At 39.9% G+C, this 21,751-nt stretch overlaps 1 protein-coding gene across 2 annotated transcripts in view; it reads left to right on the forward strand.

The window, feature by feature from the left end:
* DMXL2 (Dmx like 2) overlaps positions 1-21,751 on the forward strand; it is a 641,271-nt gene that overhangs the window by 260,028 nt on the left and 359,492 nt on the right. For both annotated transcript variants that reach the window (XM_053717470.1, XM_053717469.1), the window contains exons 9-12: positions 6,251-6,425; positions 6,994-7,200; positions 7,494-7,756; positions 7,899-8,592. In XM_053717470.1, coding sequence (XP_053573445.1) covers positions 6,251-6,425; positions 6,994-7,200; positions 7,494-7,756; positions 7,899-8,592 — 1,339 coding nt within the window. The remainder of the gene's footprint in view (positions 1-6,250; positions 6,426-6,993; positions 7,201-7,493; positions 7,757-7,898; positions 8,593-21,751) is intronic.

The following is a 21,751-nucleotide window of genomic DNA, read 5'->3' on the forward strand; positions in this document are numbered from 1 at the left end:
TTTATTCCTCAGAAGTTACGTATGGTTGGAAAGTCCTTCAGACCGCCGTGTCCAGCAAATCTGAACTGCCCTATTTTGCCCCACCCTTTCCTTAACATGGATTCTCAGCTTGGGTATTAAATTGCACGTTATGGATTCCTATGTACTTCATCATCATCATCATCATCATCATCATACGAAAGAAAACAAAATCTATGCTTACCTGATAAATGTTTTTCTTTAGGGATGATGGTAGTCCGTAGGAGAGGGAGGTGGTAGGGATTAAAGCTCTTGTGAGGGTTCTTGGCTTCCACCTAGTGGCAGGAGGCATATTCCACATGTTATGCATTCCTCTGGACTATCATAATCCCAAAATAAAATAACTTATGAGGTGGAATAAGAGTCAGCTAGAGAGGGTTGTTTTAAAGTGCTACAGTGTAGTATAAATTTTAAGAGATAAATGGTAAGCTTCTCTGAATGACTTAGCTTGGAAAGAGCACTTGATGCAATATTAGGTGGCAATCATTCTGACTAGACGTGCATTTGAGAGTTTTGTTCACTGCGTAATGTAGAAGGAGGAGGCTGCCCATTTAGGAGCCAGATTTCTTCTTGTGAAAGTAAAGTGTGTTGCACTTTCACAAGAAGGAATCCAGCTCTGAAGAAAATAAGCAAATGCTGCAAGCGGCCGGCTTCTTTCACATTTTGCAGTGAACAAAACTCCTGAATGCATAGGCCTAAAGAGAGAACAAAAACAAAAGGTTATTAGTATTCGAAGAGGAAGGTTTTGAGGATATCTTAAGACAAGTGATAAAATATAGTTAATTGTGAAATTGTGTACATTTGTAGATCTATTTTATTTTGTATCATATATGGAGCTATTCTTACAGAGATGTGGGTGGCATTGGCTGATGAATTAGCTAACAGAGTCTGAAACAAACCATTTATGTGGAGGGCTGTGGAAAGTTACTGAGAGGTAGGTTGCTGAAATAGAAAAGTTTAATTTAAGTAACATCTTGATGGTGTCTTAAGTGATGAATGGCCAAATTCGCAAGGCTTTTATGCATACAAGAGTTTCAGGATTTAGCAAGTTCCTGGATGTGACTGTTTTGAAAGAGCAGAGTTAAGGGCAGCTAAAAGAAAGCTAACCCTAAGAGGAATTATTACTATGTCAATCACAGCAAGTGTGCTTTCTGGCATGCTACATGTTGTGGGGTATAGGTAGTGGCTATATTTATTAGATATTCACAAATTACTGATATTGACGATGCTACTGAGTAATTTGGGAGTGAGGGCTGCATAGAGATAAAATTTGATGTTTTAGCAAATAAATGGTATTGGAAACCAAACCATAATTAGACTACTAATGCTAAATGTTGATGGAAAAGATACAGAGAACCAAAATTGAGTTGTGTGGCTTGGCAGTGGATAGGCATCTAAACCATAGACTCTAAAACCTGTTGAAAAGGTAAAATGCTTACTTTTGAAACATTTGTGAATACCAAATCTGTTAGAAGTAGACTCTGTCAACCATCTGTTAGAAATAGACTCTGTCAAGCATTTCAAAAGCTGCAGAAATATCTAAATTGAATGATGTCTCTTTTCTTTAGCATTAAATAAATTCAAAACTTTTTAGAAGAAACTTAGGCCTAGATTTAGAGTTCGGCGTTAGCCGTGAAAACCAGCGTTAGAGGCTCCTAACGCTGGTTTTAGACTACCGCCGGTATTTGGAGTCACTCAAAATAGGGTCTAACGCTCACTTTTCAGCCGCAACTTTTCCATACCGCAGATCCCCTTACGTAAATTGTATATCCTATCTTTTCAATGGGATCTTCCTAACGCCGGTATTTAGAGTCGTTTCTGAAGTGAGCGTTAGAGCTCTAACGACAAAACTCCAGCCGCAGGAAAAAAGCAGGAGTTAAGAGCTTTCTGGGCTAACGCCGGTTCATAAAGCTCTTAACTACTGTACTCTAAAGTACACTAACACCCATAAACTACCTATGCACCCCTAAACTGAGGTCCCCCCACATCGCCGCAACTCGATTAATTTTTTTTAACCCCTAATCTGCCGACCGCCACCTACGTTATACTTATGTACCCCTAATCTGCTGCCCCTAACCCCGCCGACCCCTGTATTATATTTATTAACCCCTAACCTGCCCCCCACAACGTCGCCGCCAGCTACTTACAATAATTAACCCCTAATCTGCCGACCGCAAAGCGCCGCCACCTACGTTATCCTTATGTACCCCTAATCTGCTGCCCCTAACACCGCCGACCCCTATATTATATTTATTAACCCCTAATCTGCCCCCCTCAACTTCGCCGACACCTGCCTACACTTATTAACCCCTAATCTGCCGAGCGGACCTGAGCGCTACTATAATAAAGTTATTAACCCCTAATCCGCATCACTAACCCTATCATAAATAGTATTAACCCCTAATCTGCCCTCCCTAACATCGCCGACACCTAACTTCAATTATTAACCCCTAATCTGACGACCGGAGCTCATCGCTACTATAATAAATGTATTAACCCCTAAAGCTAAGTCTAACCCTAACACTAACACCCCCCTAAGTTAAATATAATTTAAATCTAACGAAATTAATTAACTCTTATTAAATAAATTATTCCTATTTAAAGCTAAATACTTACCTGTAAAATAAACCCTAATATAGCTACACTATAAATTATAATTACATTGTAGCTATTTTAGGATTAATATTTATTTTACAGGCAACTTTGTAATTATTTTAACCAGGTACAATAGCTATTAAATAGTTAAGAACTATTTAATAGTTACCTAGTTAAAATAATAACAAAATTACCTGTAAAATAAGTCCTAACCTAAGTTATAATTAAACCTAACACTACCCTATCAATAAATTAATTAAATAAAATACCTACAATTACCTACAATAAAACCTAACACTACACTATCAATAAATAAATTAAATACAATTTCTACAAATAACTACAATTACATAAACTAACTAAAGTACAAAAAATAAAAAAGAACTAAGTTACAAAAAATAAAAAAATATTTACAAACATAAGAAAAATATTACAACAATTTTAAACTAATTACACCTACTCTAAGCCCCCTAATAAAATAACAAAGACCCCCAAAATAAAAAAATGCCCTACCCTATTCTAAATTAATAAATTTAAAAGCTCTTTTACCTTACCAGCCCTGAACAGGGCCCTTTGCGGGGCATGCCCCAAGAAAATCAGCTCTTTTGCCTGTAAAAAAAAACATACAATACCCCCCCCCCCAACATTACAACCCACCACCCACATACCCCTAATCTAACCCAAACCCCCCTTAAATAAACCTAACACTAAGCCCCTGAAGATCTTCCTACCTTGTCTTCACCTCAACAGGTATCACCGATCCGTCCTGGCATCCGGTGCTGAAGAGGTCCAGAAGAGGCTCCAAAGTCTTCCTCCTATCCGGCAAGAAGAGGACATCCGGACCGGCAAACATCTTCATCCAAGCGGCATCTTCGATCTTCTTCCATCCGGTGCGGAGCGGGTCCATGTTGAAGCAGCCGACGCGGATCCATCCTCTTCTTCCGGCGTCTCCCGACGAATGACGGTTCCTTTAAGGGACGTCATCCAAGATGGCATCCCTCGAATTCCGATTGGCTGATAGGATTCTATCAGCCAATCGGAATTAAGGTAGGAATATTCTGATTGGCTGATGGAATCAGCCAATCAGAATCAAGTTCAATCCGATTGGCTGATCCAATCAGCCAATCAGATTGAGCTCGCATTCTATTGGCTGATCGGAACAGCCAATAGAATGCAAGCTCAATCTGATTGGCTGATTGGATCAGCCAATCAGATTGAACTTGATTCTGATTGGCTGATTCCATCAGCCAATCAGAATATTCCTACCTTAATTCCGATTGGCTGATAGAATCCTATCAGCCAATCGGAATTCGAGGGACGCCATCTTGGATGACGTCCCTTAAAGGAACCGTCATTCGTCGGGAGACGCCGGAAGAAGAGGATGGATCCGCGTCGGCTGCTTCAACATGGACCCGCTCCGCACCGGATGGAAGAAGATCGAAGATGCCGCTTGGATGAAGATGTTTGCCGGTCCGGATGTCCTCTTCTTGCCGGATAGGAGGAAGACTTTGGAGCCTCTTCTGGACCTCTTCAGCACCGGATGCCAGGACGGATCGGTGATACCTGTTGAGGTGAAGACAAGGTAGGAAGATCTTCAGGGGCTTAGTGTTAGGTTTATTTAAGGGGGGTTTGGGTTAGATTAGGGGTATGTGGGTGGTGGGTTGTAATGTTGGGGGGGGGGGGGTATTGTATGTTTTTTTTTTACAGGCAAAAGAGCTGATTTTCTTGGGGCATGCCCCGCAAAGGGCCCTGTTCAGGGCTGGTAAGGTAAAAGAGCTTTTAAATGTATTAATTTAGAATAGGGTAGGGCATTTTTTTATTTTGGGGGTCTTTGTTATTTTATTAGGGGGCTTAGAGTAGGTGTAATTAGTTTAAAATTGTTGTAATATTTTTCTTATGTTTGTAAATATTTTTTTATTTTTTGTAACTTAGTTCTTTTTTATTTTTTGTACTTTAGTTAGTTTATGTAATTGTAGTTATTTGTAGAAATTGTATTTAATTTATTTATTGATAGTGTAGTGTTAGGTTTTATTGTAGGTAATTGTAGGTATTTTATTTAATTAATTTATTGATAGGGTAGTGTTAGGTTTAATTATAACTTAGGTTAGGACTTATTTTACAGGTAATTTTGTTATTATTTTAACTAGGTAACTATTAAATAGTTCTTAACTATTTAATAGCTATTGTACCTGGTTAAAATAAATACAAAGTTACCTGTAAAATAAATATTAATCCTAAAGTAGCTATAATATAAATATAATTTAAATTGTAGCTATATTAGGATTTATTTTACAGGTAAGTATTTAGCTTTAAATAGGAATAATTTATTTAATAAGAGTTAATTAATTTCGTTAGATGTAAATTATATTTAAGTTAGGGGGGTGTTAGTGTTAGGGTTAGACTTAGCTTTAGGGGTTAATCCATTTATTATAGTAGCGATGAGCTCCGGTCGTCAGATTAGGGGTTAATAATTGAAGTTAGGTGTCGGCGATGTTAGGGAGGGCAGATTAGGGGTTAATACTATTTATGATAGGGTTAGTGAGGCAGATTAGGGGTTAATAACTTTATTATAGTAGCGCTCAGGTCCGCTCGGCAGATTAGGGGTTAATAAGTGTAGGCAGGTGTCGGCGACGTTGAGGGGGGCAGATTAGGGGTTAATAAATATAATATAGGGGTCGGCGGTGTTAGGGGCAGCAGATTAGGGGTACATAAGGATAACGTAGGTGGCGGCGCTTTGCGGTCGGCAGATTAGGGGTTAATTATTGTAAGTAGCTGGCGGCGACGTTGTGGGGGGCAGGTTAGGGGTTAATAAATATAATATAGGGGTCGGCGGTGTTAGGGGCAGCAGATTAGGGGTACATAGGGATAATGTAAGTTGCGGCGGTTTACGGAGCGGAAGATTAGGGGTTAATAATATAATGCAGGGGTCAGCGATAGCGGGGGCAGCAGATTAGGGGTTAATAAGTGTAAGGTTAGGGGTGTTTAGACTCGGGGTACATGTTAGAGTGTTGGGTGCAGACGTAGGAAGTGTTTCCCCATATGAAACAATGGGGCTGCGTTAGGAGCTGAACGCTGCTTTTTTGCAGGTGTTAGTTTTTTTTTCAGCTCAAACAGCCCCATTGTTTCCTATGGGAGAATCGTGCACGAGCACGTTTTTGAGGCTGGCCGCGTCCGTAAGCAACTCTGGTATCGAGAGTTGCATTTGCTGTAAAAATACTCTACGCTCCTTTTTTGGAGCCTAACGCAGCATTTTTTTGGACTCTCGATACCAGAGTTAATTTTATGGTGCGGCCAGAAAAAAGCCTGCGTAGCGTTAACAGCCCATCTACCGCCAAACTCCAAATCTAGGCCTTAGTCTAATAACAAAAATTGTGCAAGGCTGTGTTATCTATCCATTTATTTTGACAAATGAGAACAATGCATTGTGCAGTTATGTTTGAAGAATAATAGCACTAATTCACAATTTATTAGTTTAATAAGCATATAGATAAAGCCATTTAACTAGTATAAAGTTTATATTAATTTGGTTGACTTGTAATCTCCTTTCTTCAGGCAACAAAAAATATGCAGTATGGTTAAACTATAAAATTGAAATCTTTGAACCATTATTTGCTCTGTTCTTACTGATCCTATACAGGCAATTCAACAACTGAAACATTTCAGAAGAGGCAGGAGAAGGTCTTCATTCCTTGCTGCTCACACAGAATTGCCTCCAAGTCAGCCGAGGCAGCACAATGTCCATCATCACATCTCAAATCATGCCAATTCCTTGTGTCACTTCCACATAGCTGCAAGCATAAATCCAAACACTGGTGAGGAAAATCCTTTTCACAACATTTTAATTAACATTGTAATGCACATTTATTTTTTGTTTGTTAATGTGTATCCTCTATGTAAATATAACATGTTTTGTGTTGAAGAAAAGTTTAGTATGCAACTCCAAAATATTCTCGCATTTAAAAATCTTGTGTGGAACCTTGAAATTTATTTCTATTACAAAATTTAGATGTAAATGTAGTCATCATCACACTTCTGTTATTCATGTGTTTATTTAATATTTGTTAGATTGCAATTTTGCAGTATTGCCAATTGAGAGGTGGGTTCAAAGTGTAACTGGAGCTGATGGAATATATATTTTACTCCATATTCAGCTTTGTGCCGTACTCAGTAACTCATCTAACAGCAACTGATAGGCTGCTTGTTATATTTTCTCAGAAAGGTAATGGTTATTAAACTATCACTTATAATATATGAATAAAAAATCATAGTTTAAAAATATAAGCATATTATAACCAATTAGTCTTTGAATTAAGTTTTTTTGGAAAGTAATCCTGTTTTATATATCAAAAGTGTGAACAGAAATTTGTTCTTTGTGCACAGATATTCCTTTAGTTTTGGCAGGTACAGCTTTTAATCTGGATGAAGGGTATGGTGGCTTTGTGGTTCACTGGCTAAATAATAAGGAGTTACATTTTACATCATCAATTGAGCTATTCATTCAAAATCTGAAATCGGTTGTTGAGCAACAGACAGATAATGAAGATTATGAAGAGGATGAAGAAGGGTTACTTATGAAGCTGGATAATGGTTGGTTGTTTTTTATATTTTAATAGTTTAAAATTATTATAACTTTATAGAATCCCCATATCATATTATTACATAAATATATATATATTTTTACTGATGTAGGTATTTGTTCTCCACTATTATTTTTCAGACTGTTACCGAGTCATTATTGAAATAATGTGATTGATATATATATATATATATATATATATATATATATATATATATATATATATATATATATATATTGTTTACATACTAGTTTTATGATAAAAACATATTTTTAATTGTTTGGCTTTTAACCATCACTTTAGGTGTGCCTGAGGGAGGAGGATCTCTGAGTGGCTCGCCTGAGCATGAGCAAGCAGAGAGAGAATTGAGCACCAAAGCTACTTCACCAGGTGCAACTTTGCCTCTACCTGCGGTGCTATTAGATCAGAAAATTGAATCACTTCTTACTGAGTGGAATCAAAATGCTGATATGCTGTTTACTATTCACCCAGTAGATGGCACTTTTCTAGTATGGCATGTGAACTATTTGGATGAATATAACCCAGGAATATTTAGACAAGTTCAGGTATAGCATGATAATATTTATATATTTACATTTTTTTAGTTAATGTTTTCAGTAAGTCATCGTAGCATCCTTCTTTTTTTTCTGGTTAGCTGTTATTTCATTTTAATGTTTTGTTGAAAATATTTTTGTTTTGCTGTTGTAGGTTTCATTCTCTTCAAGAATTCCAGTTGCTTTTCCTTCAGGTGATGCCAGCTCTCTCAGTAAAAACATTATGATGTATGCTTGTATTGCCTCTGCCCAGGAAGATGCTTCTACTGGCCTGCAGGAAAAAGAGGCATTAGATGGTCACACTTTGAATACATTAAATTCCTCAAAAGACATCCCACATGCAAACCTTACTGCTTCAACTGTCATGATGGTATCAAAGCACATTGATGGATCCCTTAATCAATGGGCTGTTACTTTTGCTGACAAATCTGCATTTACCAATGTTCTCACTGTGTCTCACAAATTTAGATATTGTGGTCACAGGTTTCACCTTAATGACCTCGCTTGTCATTCTGTTCTGCCCTTGCTATTAACCTCATCTCATCACAATGTGCTGTCAACACCAGATTCTATAAGTCCTTGGAACAGCTACCATACATTAACAGACCCTTTGAACCCAATGAACAATTTGAAAGGATTCCCTGGGCAACATTTTAAAAATGCAGCTACTCAAACATTTCATGACCCAAATGCTATTTACAGTGAGCTAATTTTATGGCGTGTTGATCCAATTGGACCTTTGTCATATAGTGGAGGAGTTTCAGAGCTGGCAAGAATCAACTCTCTCCGTACTGCTGCCTTCTGTAATGTGGCATGGCTTCCAACTCTTATACCAAGTTATTGCTTAGGTGAGTCTCTTATTTGAGGGTCTATGCAAGTAATTTGTAGAATGTTATTATAACTATAATATAACATACCTATTAAAAAAAAATCTTTTAATTATAACTTTGTTTCTTGTTGCTCAAGTTGATATGAAAGCTTATTAAAGATACTTGCAAAATGATTGGCCTTGCAAGTAACTTGTATCTTGATTGCCGCTTGCCACAATTTTAATTTATTTTTTAAGACACGATGAGTCCACGGATCATCTTGATTACTAATGGGATATTCACCTCTGGTCAGCAGGAGGCGGCAAAGAGCACCACAGCAGATCTGTTAAATAGCTCCTCCCCTCCCTCTCACTCCAGTCATTCTCTTTGCCTACGTTAGTGATAGGAAGAGGTAAAGTGAGGTGTTAGTAAAAGATTCTTCAATCAAGAGATTATTATTTTTAAAGTAATGCAAGATTGTGCTGCTTTGTCCTAGGGTGTAGCCGTAGTCCATGTCAGTCTCTTCAGTAGAGCTTTGGTGGCTTTAGAGCAATGGGAACTTGTGGGACATAATTCTCACTGCGCCTCCCATACACTTATGCTGCCCTGTTTGTCAAAGTCTGAGGGAAAGAATACTCAGTACTTTTCTTCTATAAAGGTAAGACGAGTCCACGGATTCATCCTTTATTTGTGGGATATTATCCTTCCCTACAGGAAGTGGCAAAGAGCACCACAGCAGAGCTGTCTATATAGCTCCTCCCTTAGCTCCACCCCCCAGTCATTCTTTTTGCCTACTCTAAGTACTAGGAAGGGTAAAGTGAAAGAGTTGATAAAATATTAGTTTTTAATTTCTTCAAGCAAGAGTTTGTTATTTTAAATGGTACCGGTGTGTACTATTTACTCTCAGGCAGCAGATGGATGAAGACTGCTGCCTGGAGGATGATGATCTTAGCATTTGTAACTAAGGTCCATTGCTGTTCCCACAGAGGCTGAGGAGTACAGGAAACTTCAGTGTGAGGAACGGTTTCATGCTATGCAGCAATGAGTTATGTTCAGTCATATTTTTCTGGAGAGACTGTGTATTTCAGAAAGGCTGACATTATACCCAGGAGGGTAAGGGTAAGCAGTAATCTTAGAGCTAAAAGAAGGGCATTACTTAGCTTGCATATGGGGCCAATTACTAATATGGTTGACACTGAATGACAAATGTTTGTGAGCAAACGTTTTTTTTTTGTTGATTTGGGAGTGCTTTAACGTTTTTGTGGGCAATAAACGTTTTTGGTCTTAGAACCCACATGGCTAGTTATAACCGCTCTGGTGCAGTTCTTTAAGGCTGAGGAAACATCGAGTGAGATGGGTGGGGCCTATTTCCGTGCCTCAGATGCGCAGTTAGTTTTGTCAGTAAGCAGCAAGCCTGAGGGCCCTGGTGTATGTTTTGGGCCAAATAGAAGCTTTTACCCCACACTTTCGATCCCTGAGAACAGGTAGGGCCACAGCAGGGCTGTGGCAAGGTGCTGAGAGTGTTTTTTTCCGGATCTGGGCCTATTTTCGATCCGGTTTGGAAATTAAGGGGTTAATTGTTAAAAAATGTTGTCGTGCAATCTCAACTACCTATAGTGTGTCTACATACAAAATTTTGAAAAAATTGGTGCATGTTTAGGCTGTTTTGCAGAATGTGTATGTTTTTTTTTCTCTTAAAGGCGCAGTACCGTTTTTTAAGATTATTTTTTTCACTAAATAAAGTGTTTTCATGCTTGTTTGTAGTCATTACTAGCCTGTTCAACATGACATTGAGGAAAGTCAATGTTCAATATGTTTAGAAGCCATTGTGGAACCTCCACTTAGAATGTGTCCCTCATGCACTGAAAGGTCAATAAATTGTAAGGAGCATATTTTAGCTACTAAAAGTATGTCGCAGGATGATTCTCAGTCAGAAGAGAATCAGGTTATGCCATCTAATTCTCCCTAAGTGTCACAACCATTAACGCCCGCACAAGCGACGCCAAGTACTTCTAGTGCGTCTAATTCTTTCACCCTGCAAGATATGGCCGCAGTTATGAATACTACCCTCACTGAGGTTTTATCTAAGCTGCCTGGGTTGCAGGGGAAGCGCAGCAGGTCTGGTGTGAGAACAAACGCTGAGCCCTCTGACGCTTTATTAGCCATATCTGATGTACCCTCACAATGTTCTGAAGTGAGGGATTTGCTGGCTGAGGGAGAGATTTCTGACTTAGGAAATATGTTCCCTCAGACAGATTCAGACATGACGGCTTTTAAATTAAAACTAGAACACCTCCGCTTATTGCTCAGGGAGGTTTTAGCGACTCTGGATGATTGTGACCCTATTGTAGTTCCAGAGAAATTGTGTAAAATGGACAGATTCCTAGAGGTTCCTGGCTACACTGATGTTTTCTTTCATGTAATTGGCAAGAGTCCATGAGCTAGTGACATATGGGATATACAATCCTACCAGGAGGGGCAAAGTTTCCCAAACCTCAAAATGCCTATAAATACACCCCTCACCACACCCACAATTCAGTTTTACAAACTTTGCCTCCTATGGAGGTGGTGAAGTAAGTTTGTGCTAAGATTTCTACGTTGATATGCGTTTCTCAGCATTGTTGAAGCCTGATTCCTCTCAGAGTACAGCGAATGTCAGAGGGACGTGAAGGGAGTATCACTTATTTTAATACAATGATTTCCCTAACGGGGGTCTATTTCATAGGTTCTTTTTTTATCGGTCGTAGAGATTCATCTCCTACCTCCCTTTTCAGATCGACGATATACTCTCAATTTACCATTACCTCTACTAATAACTGTTTTAGTACTGGTTTGGCTATCTGCTATATGTGGATGGGTGTCTTTTGGTAAGTATGTTTTCATTACTTAAGCCACTCTCAGCTATGGTTTGGCACTTTATGCATTTATATAAAGTTCTAAATATATGTATTGTACTTATATTTGCCATGAGTCAGGTTCATGTATTTCCTTCTGCAGACTGTCAGTTTCATATTTGGGGAATGTAAACATTTTTAAAAAATGTATTTCTTACCTGGGGTTTAGTCTTTTTTCAATTGACTACTTCTTGCAATTGCGGGTATTAGGCCCGTGGGTGCGTCAAATGCTAAACTTTATTGCGTCATTCTTGTTGGCGCCAAAAAAAATACGTTTATGACGCAACTTCGTCATTTCCGGCGTCATACGTGACGCCGAGACCATTCACACGGCAGCATCATTAGTGACGCAAGTGTGTCATTTCCGGTTATTTTTGGCGCCAAAAAAGAGTTTACATTACGCTGTGCGTCATATTTGGCGCCAAACTTTTTCATTATTTCAATACCCCTTGTATGTTTGCCTCTTGCTTTTTGCTATCAGAGGCCTATGCTATTGCATTTTTTCCCATTCCTGAAACGGTCATATAAGGAAATAGATTATTTTGCTTTATATGTTGTTTTTTCTCTTACATTGTGCAAGATGTCCCAATCTGATCCTGCCTCAGAAGTTTCTGCTGGAACATTGCTGCCTGACATCGGTTCTACCAAAGCTAAGTGCATTTGTTGTAAAATTGTAGAAATAATTCCACCAAATGTCATTTGTAATAGTTGTCATGATAAACTTTTACATTCAGATAGTGTTTCCATCAGTAATAGTACATTGCCAGTTGCAGTTCCTTCAACTTCTATGATATACCTGTAAATTTTAAGGAATTTGTTTCTGATTCTATTATGAAGGCTTTGTCTGCATTTCCACCTTCTAATAAACGTAAAAGGTCTTTTAAAACTTCTCATTTAGCTGATGAAATTTCAAATGACCAACAACTTAATAATGTATCCTCTTCTGTTGAGGATCTATCTGATTCAGAAGATCCTTCCTTAGACATTGACACTGACAAATCTACTTATTTTTAAACCTCCTGTGGTTTCTCAAGGGTTTTTTCCCATTCCTGAGGCTATTTCTGATATGATTTCTAGGGAATGGAATAAGCCAGGTACTTCTTTTATTCCTTCTTCAAGGTTTAAACAATTGTATCCTTTACCAGCAAAATCTATAGAGTTTTGGGAAAAAATCCCCAAAGTTGATGGGGCTATTTCTACTCTTGCTAAACGTACCACTATTCCTATGGAAGATAGCACTTCCTTTAAGGATCCTTTAGATAGGAAGCTTGAATCTTATCTAAGGAAGGCCTATTTATATTCAGGTCATCTTCTTAGACCTGCTATTTCTTTGGCTGATTTTGCTGCTGCATCAACTTTCTGGTTGGAAAATTTAGCGCAACATGAATTGGATTCTGACATATCTAGCGTTGTTCGCTTACTGCAACATGCTAATCATTTTATTTGTGATGCCATTTTTTATATTATCAAAATTGATGTTAGATCCATGTCTTTAGCTGTATTAGCTAGAAGAGCTTTGTGGCTTAAGTCTTGGAATGCTGATATGACATCTAAATCTAGATTACTATCTCTTTCTTTCCAAGGTAATAATTTATTTGGTTCTCAGTTGGATTCTATTATTTCAACTATCACTGGGGGAAAATGAGTTTTTTTGCCTCAGGATAAAAAACCTAAGGGTAAATCTAAGGCTTCTAACCGTTTTCGTTCCTTTCGTCAGAATAAGGAACAAAAACTCAATCCTCCCCCCAATGAATCTGCTTTCAATTGGAAGCCCTCCTCAAATTGGAATAAATTGGAATAAATCCAAGCCATGTAGGAAACCAAAGTCAGCCCCAAAGCTCAGCTGGTAGGGGGCAGATTAAGGTTTTTCAAGGATTTTTGAATAAAATCTGTCCAAAATCATTGGATTCAGTGCATTGTCTCTCAAGGGTATCGAATAGGATTCAGAGTAAGACCTCCTGTGAGAAGATTTTTTTCTCTCACGCATCCCTGTAAATCCAGTAAAAGCTCAGGCTTTTCTGAAGTGTATTTCAGACCTGGAGTCTTCAGGGGTAATCATGCCAGTTCCTCCTCAGGAACAAGGTCTGGGGTTTTATTCAAACCTATTCATTGTACCAAAGAAAGAAAATTTATTCAGACCAGTTCTGGATCTAAAAATTTTGAATCGTTATGTAAAAGTACCAATTTTCAAGATGGTGACTATAAGGACTATTCTGCCTTTTGTTCTGCGAGGACATTATATGTCCACAATAGACTTGCAGGATGCATACCTTCATATTCCGATTCATCCAGAACAATACCAGTTTCTGAGATTCTCTTTTCTAGACAAGCATTACCACTTTGTTGCTCTTCCATTTGGCCTAGCAACAGCTCCAAGAATCTTTTCAAAGGTTCTGGGTGCCCTACTATCTGTAATCAGAGAACAGGGTATTGCGGTGTTTCCTTATTTGGACGATATCTTGGTACTAGCTCAGTCTTTACATACTGCAGAATCTCACACAAATCAACTAGTGTTGTTTCTTCAGAAACATGGTTGGAGGATCAATTTACCAAAAAGTTTCTTGATTCCTCAGACAAGGGTCACCTTTTTAGGCTTCCAGATAGATTCAGTGTCCATGACTCTGTCTCCAACAGACAAGAAACGTTTAAAATTGGTCGCAGCATGCCGGCACCTTCAGTCTCAGTCTTTCCCTTCAGTGGCTATGTGCATGGAAGTTTCAGGTCTCATGACTGCAGCATTGGACGCGATCCCCTTTGCTTGTTTTCACATGAGACCTCTACAGCTTTGTATGCTGAATCAATGGTGCAGGGATTATACAAAGATATCACATTTAATATCCTTGAATCCCAATGTACGACACTCTCTGACATGGTGGATAGATCACCATCGTTTGGTTCAAGGGGCTTCTTTTGTTCGGCCAACCTGGACTGTGATCTCAACAGATGCGAGTCTTTCAGGTTGGGGAGCTGTTTGGGGATCTCTGACAGCACAAGGGGTTTGGAAATCTCAAGAGGCGAAATTACCAATAAATATTTTAAAACTCCGTGCAATTCTCAGGGCTCTTCAGTTCTGGCCTCTGCTAAAGAGAGAACCGTACATTTGTTTTCAGACAGACAATATCACAACTGTGGCTTATGTCAATCATCAGGGTGGGACTCACAGTCCCCAAGCTATGAAAGAAGTATCTCGGATACTTGCTTGGGCGGAATCCAGCTCCTGTCTAATCTCTGCGGTGCATATCCCAGGTGTAGACAATTGGGAGGCGGATTATCTCAGCCGCCAGACTTTACATCCAGGGGAGTGGTCTCTCCATCCAGATGTGTTTTCTCAGATTGTTCAGATGTGGGGTCTTCCAGAGATAGATCTCATGGCCTCTCATCTAAACAAGAAACTTCCCAGATATCTATCCAGGTCCAGGGATGTTCAGGCGGAAGCAGTGGATGTGTTGACACTTCATTGGTGTTATCATCCTGCTTACATCTTCCCGCCTCTAGTTCTCCTTCCAAGAGTGATCTCCAAAATCATCATGGAACAGTCTTTTGTGTTGCTGGTGGCTCCAGCATGGCCACACAGGTTTTGGTATGCGGATCCGGTTCGGATGTCCAGTTGCCTGCCTTGGCCACTTCCGTTACGGCCGGACCTACTATCTCAAGGTCCGTTTTTCCATCAGGATATCAAATCATTAAATTTGAAGGTATGGAAATTGAACGCTTAGTTCTAAGTCATAGAGGTTTCTCTGACTCAGTGATTAATACTATGTTACAAGCTAGTAAATCTGTTTCTAGAAAGATTTATTATAGAGTTTGGAAGACTTTCATTTCATGGTGTTCTTCTCATAAATTCTCCTGGCATTCTTTTAGAATTCCTAGAATTTTACTGTTTCTTCAGGATGGTTTGTATAAGGGTTTGTCTGCAAGTTCCTTGAAAGGACAAATCTCCGCTCTTTCTGATTTATTTCACAGAAAGATTGCTATACTTCCTCATATACACTGTTTTGTACAGGCTTTAATTCGTATTAAGCCTGTCATTAAGTCAATTTCTCCTCCTTGGAGTCTTAATTTGTTTCTGAAGGCTTTACAGGCTCCTCCATTTGAACCTATGCATTCTTTGGACATTAACTAATTTCTTGGAAAGTGTTATTTCTTTTGGCCATCTCTTCTGAAGAGTTTCTGAGTTGTCTGCTCTTTCTTGTGAGTCTCCTTTTCTGATTGTTCATCAGGATAAGGTAGTTTTGCAGACTTTTTTTCAATTTTTACCTAAAGTTGGGAATTCTAACAACATTAGTAGAGAAATTGTTGTTCCTTCCTTATGTCCTAATCCTAAGAATTCTTTGGAGAGATCCTTACATTCTTTGGATGTGGTAAGAGCTTTGAAATATTATGTGGAAGCTAATAAAAATTCCAGGAAGACTTCCAGTCTATTTGTTTTATTTTCTGGTCCTAGGAAAGGTCAGAAGGCTTCTGCTATTTCCTTGGCTTCTTGGTTGAAACTTTTGATTCATCAAGCTTATTTGGAGTCGGTCAGGCCCCGCCTCAGAGAATTACAGCTCATTCTACTAGATCAGTCTCCACTTAGTGGGCTTTTAAGAATGAAGCTTCAGTTGATCAGATTTGCAAAGCGGCAACTTGGTCCTCTTTGCATACATTTACTAAATAATACTGTTTTGATGTATTTGCTTCTTCGGAAGCAGTTTTTGGTAGAAAAGTTCTTCAGGCAGCTGTTTCAGTTTGATTCTTCTGCTTTTGATTTAAGTTTTTTTCTTTCAAAATGGAAATAAACTTATTTTTTTGGGTTGTGGATTATTTTTTTCAGCGGAATATGGCTGTTTTTATTTTTATTCCCTCCCTCTCTAGTGACTCTTGAGTGGAAGATCCACATCTTGGGTATTGATATCCCATATGTCACTAGCTCATGGACTCTTGCCAATTACATGAAAGAAAACATAATTTATGTAAGAACTTACCTGATAAATTCATTTCTTTCATATTGGCAAGAGTCCATGAGGCCCACCCTTTTTATGGTGGTTATGATTTTTTGTATAAAGCACAATTATTTCCAAATGTCCTTTGTTGATGCTTTCTACTCCTTTCTTTATCACCCCACTGCTTGGCTATTTGTTAAACTGAATTGTGAGTGTGGTGAGGGGTGTATTTATAGGCATTTTGAGGTTTGGGAAACTTTGCCCCTCCTGGTAGGATTGTATATCCCATATGTCACTAGCTCATGGACTCTTGCCAATATGAAAGAAATTAATTTATCAGGTAAGTTCTTACATAAATTATGTTTTTCCGGTCCCTAAGAGGATTTCGGAAATTGTTACTAAGGAGTGGGATAGACCAGGTATTTCGTTCACTCCCCCTCCTACTTTTAAGAAAAGGTTTCCCATATCAGACGCCATGTGGGACTCGTGGCAGACAGTCCCTAAGGTGGAGGGAGCTATTTCTACCCTGGCTAAGCGTATAACTATACCTATTGAGGACAGTTGTGCTTTCAAAGATCCTATGGATAAAAAATTAGAGGGTCTCCTGAAGAAAATATGTTCATCAAGGTTTTCTTCTCCAACCTATAGCATGCATTGTTCCTGTAACTACTGCAGCGTCCTTTTGGTTTGAGGCTCTGGAAGAGGCTCTTCAGGTTGAGTCTCCATTAGAGGATATTCTAGATAGAATTTGGGCTCTCAAGCTAGCTAATTCTTTCATTACAGATGCCGCTTTTCAATTGGCTAAATTAGCGGCGAAGAATTCAGTTTTTGCCATTTTAGCGCGTAGAGCGTTATGGCTTAAGTCCTGGTCTGCTGATGTGTCATCAAAAGCTAAGCTTTTAGCCATCCCTTTCAAGGGTAAGACCCTATTCGGGCCTGAACTGAAAGAGATCATTTCAGACATCACTGGAGGGAGAGGCCATGCTCTTCCTCAGGATAAGACAAATAAGATGAGGACTAAACAAAATTAATTTTCGTTCCTTTTGAAACTTTAAAGGTGGTCCCTCTTCCTCTTCCCCTGCCGCAAAGCAAGAGGGGAATCTTGCTCAATCCAAGTCAGTCTGGAGACCTAACCAGACTTGGAACAAGGGTAAACAGGTCAAGAAGCCTGCTGCTGCCTCCAAGACAGCATGAAGGGGTAGCCCGAATCCGGGACCGGATCTAGTAGGGGGCAGACTTTCTCTCTTCGCTCAGGCTTGGGCAAGAGACGTTCAGGATTCCTGGGCTTTAGAAATAGTATCCCAGGGGTATCTTCTAGATTTCAAAGATTTTCCCTCAAGGGGGAGATTCCGTCTTTGTCAATTGTCTGTAAACCAGACAAAAAGAGAGGCGTTCTTACGCTGTGTCAAAGACCTATATTCCATGGGAGTTATCTGCCCAGTTCCGGAAACAGAACAGGGGCAAGGGTTCTACTCCAATCTGTTTGTGGTTCCCATCCTTCAAGATGGAGACTATTCGGACTATTTTGCCAATGATCCAGGAGGGTCAATATATGACCACCGTGGACTTAAAGGATGCGTATCTACACATTCCTATCCACAAAGATCATCACCAGTTGCTCAGGTTCGCCTTTCTTGACAAGCATTACCAGTTTGTGGCTCTTCCCTTCGGGTTGGCCACGGCTCCCAGAATTTTCACAAAGGTGCTAGGGTCCCTTCTGGCGGTTCTAAGGCCGCGGGGCATAGCTGTGGCGCCTTATCTGGATGATATCTTAATCCAGGCGTCAACTTACCAACTAGCCAAGTCTCACACGGACATCGTGTTGGCTTTTCTAAGATCTCACGGGTGGAAGGTGAACGTAAAAAAGAGTTCACTTATCCCTCTCACAAGAGTTCCATTCCTGGGAACTCTGATAGATTTGGTGGACATGAAAAAAATTTCTGACGGAGGTCTGGAAATTAAAGATTTTATCCATCTGCCGATCCCTTCATTTGATTCCTCGGCCATTAGTGTCTCAGTGTATGGAGGTAATCGGTTTAATGGTAGCGGCAATGGACATAGTTCCGTTTGCTCACTTGCATCTCAGACCACTGCAACTTTGCATGCTCAAACAGTGGAATGGGGATTATGCAGATTTATCTCTTCGGATAAATCTGGAGCAAGAGACCAGAAACTCTCTTCTTTGGTGGTTGTCACAGGATCATCTGTCCAAGGGAATGTGTTTCCGCAGGCCAGCGTGGGTCATAGTGATGACGGACGCCAGGTCTATTGGGCTGGGGTGCAGTCTGGAATTCCCTGAAAGCACAGGGTTTGTGGACTCAGGAGGAGACTCTCCTCCCAATCAATATTCTAGAACAACGCGCTTCAGGCGTGGCCTTAGCTGGCGTTGGCCAGATTCATAAGATTTCAGTCGGACAATATCACGACTGTAGCATATATCAATCATCAGGGGGGAACAAAGAGTTCTGTAGTGATGATAGAGGTTACCAAAATAATTCAATGGGCAGATACTCACTCTTGCCATCTATCAGCAATCTATATCCCAGGAGTGGAGAACTGGGAAGCGGATTTTCTAAGTCATCAGACTTTTCCTCCGGGGGAGTGGGAACTCCATCCACTTAGCCATACTTTTGACTATTAACGGCTTGGTTTGCTTTGCAGCCGTTTGGAGGGTTGGCCTGTCTGTGATCGTTGCGCATGTTGAGGTATTGCACACGACCATACTTGCAACTCACAGTGGCTTATTTTGTTTTGTAGCTGTCTGGAATATCCTGGCTGAACAGGATACGTGGGTTGAGGTGTTTTACAGTGTAATTTCTACTCCCGTTGGCTTTCTTTTATTGAACTTCTTGCCGACTGGGAGGTTTGTTTGCTCATTTCCATATTGTTATTTTAATTGTTCCCTACGGCTCCATCTTTAAATTTTGGCCGCCCGGGAGATTTAGCCTGTTACGCCCACGATATTGTTTGCACGCTCTTGTTAATTCCAGTTCATCGGAGGGTCTCCTCTGCTGCGTTATAATACGTGGCTGGGAGACTTCTCTTACTATTCTAAAGTGTTTTAAAATAGGATGCCTACTATCCTGTGACAGGCTGAGTCCTCTGCAAGGAAGCATTCTTGGTCAAAAGAAAGCAGTGTCGTTTAAGAAAGACACAATGTTAATTGACGATGCGTGATTAATATGGTACATAAAAACGTTACTCAAATCAAATAACATTTAAAATCCTAATTAATCTGAAGGAGACAGTACCTCTTGTTTTGAAGTTCACTTTTATTTGAGTTAAAATGTGAATAAAGATGTGAAAGAAATGGTCCATGAAACCGTACACCATATTATTTAGTATTTCAAATTTTATTTGATTTAAAGAGACAGTAACTTGTTTTGATATTCACTTTTATTTATGTCAAAATGTGAATAAAAATGTTACATACATGTTGGGCTTTCATGCCTATGCGGATTGACATAAACTTTTCTATCTCATAGTGAAGTTTACAGTTCAAAGATAAACGTTTCTCAGAGCCGACATTGTTTTGTATGCGGCAGACAGCATTCTGACAATGTTTAATATATTTCGCAGTCTTCTCCTTAAGTATCCTAAAACATTAGCGTCCATTCTACCAGTGCCCTGCGATTCCTCAGAGACTCCTCCTGGAGTTTTCTTGCTAGACATCGCTTACCGCATATGCTAGCGGTTTAGGGTGCATTGTCGAGTTTTTCCCATGCTGCAGGGAAAGCACAAGAGGAAAAATAAACATTCAGCGAGCAAGGTTTCTGTTACAGTTGTTGCTATCTGAGGTCCCCTCCCAGATGCTTGAGGGAGGGGATACTTCGATAGCTTCTAAGAGTAAACTCTCAGTTTCTGACAGTATGATTCCTCCTGCTGATACTGAAGTAGTATCTTCAGGTTTAAGCTAGATCACCTCCGACTATTACTTAAGGAGGTTTTAGCTACTTTGGAGCAACTTCATGGTCGTTGTTAATTTTTAGGTTTTATTCCTATATTGAAGGAGGAGAGGGTCCCTTAGCAGTCTTCTCATGTAATCTTGGCAGATACGCCCCGTGGACGGGACAACTTCCAAGCTAGCCAGGAGATCTTCTATTCCCATAGAGGATAGTTGTTTCCTTTTCAGGATCCCATGGACAAGTAGTGGGGTTGCTTGAGATAGCATTCTAGGTTTGATATTGCTACCTTTGGCGGCAGCATACTAGGTCATATGTTGTCTGTCTGACTTACTTCAATGTAATCTAGAATAGGATAAGGCCCTTAAGTGGCCAATTCCTTTCTTACAGTTACTTCCTGTCAGGCATTGTGCGGGGAACTAAATTTTCGGCTTACCATATTGACTCGCAGAACTTTATGGTTAAGGTCTGGGTCTGAGGACATTACGTCTTAATCTGGGTAGGAAGTCTCTTCTACCTGGGAATGATAGTTCCTGTTCCGAATTAGGAACAGGGTCTGAGATTTATTCCAATCTGGTTGGGGTTCTCAAACAAAGAGGGAACCTCTAGGTCAATTTTAGATTTCAAGAGTCCACAAAAAAAAAAAAAAGTTATTTCGGAAAACCGTCTTTCAAGATGGAAACCATTCGTTCCATTCTTCCATTGATCCAGGAGGGTCAATTTATGACCACTGTGGATTTAAAGGATGCGTATCTTCATGTTCTTATTCTCTAGAATCATCACAAGTTCCTAGGATTTGTTTTCCAGGACAATCACTTCCAGTTCGTGGCCTTTCCTTTCGGTCTGACCACGACATCATCCTGTTTGCTTGTTTCCATCTCAGATTTTTGCGGTTAAGCATGCTTAGGCAATGGAACGAGGGTTATGCAGACTTGTCGCCTCGAATGTTACTGGGGTAGGAGACAAGGGATTCAATCCAAAAGGTGGTTATCTCTGGATCTCCCAAGGAATTTGCTTTTGCAGTCCGTCTTGGGTGATTGTGACGACAGACATTAGCCTCCTCTGGTGGGGGGCAGTCTGGGGTTCCCTAAAAGGCTCAGGGAGCTTGGACTAGGTCAGAGTCTGTTCTTCCTATAAACATTCTGGAACTGAGAGCGATTTTCAATGCTCTCCTGGCCTGGCCTCTGTTGGTCACGATCCGGTTCGTCCGGTTCCAGTCGGACATCATATCTTCAGTAGCTTGCATCAATCATCAGGGAGGAATGAGAAAGAGTTCCTTTGCGATGACAAGTAACCAAGATTATCCAATGGGTGGAAGCCCATTCTTGCTGTCTGTTGGCTTTCCACATCCCAAGGGTAGAACAAGTGGGAGGTGTTTTCTTGAGCAGACAGACCTTTAATCCGGGGGAGAGGGAGCTCCTACCGGAAGTGTTCTCCAGCTTGATTTCAATTGGGGTCAACCGGGTTTGGATCTCATGGT

The sequence above is a fragment of the Bombina bombina genome, chromosome 6 (genome assembly GCF_027579735.1).
Source record: "Bombina bombina isolate aBomBom1 chromosome 6, aBomBom1.pri, whole genome shotgun sequence".
NCBI classification, from domain to species: Eukaryota; Metazoa; Chordata; class Amphibia; order Anura; family Bombinatoridae; genus Bombina; species Bombina bombina.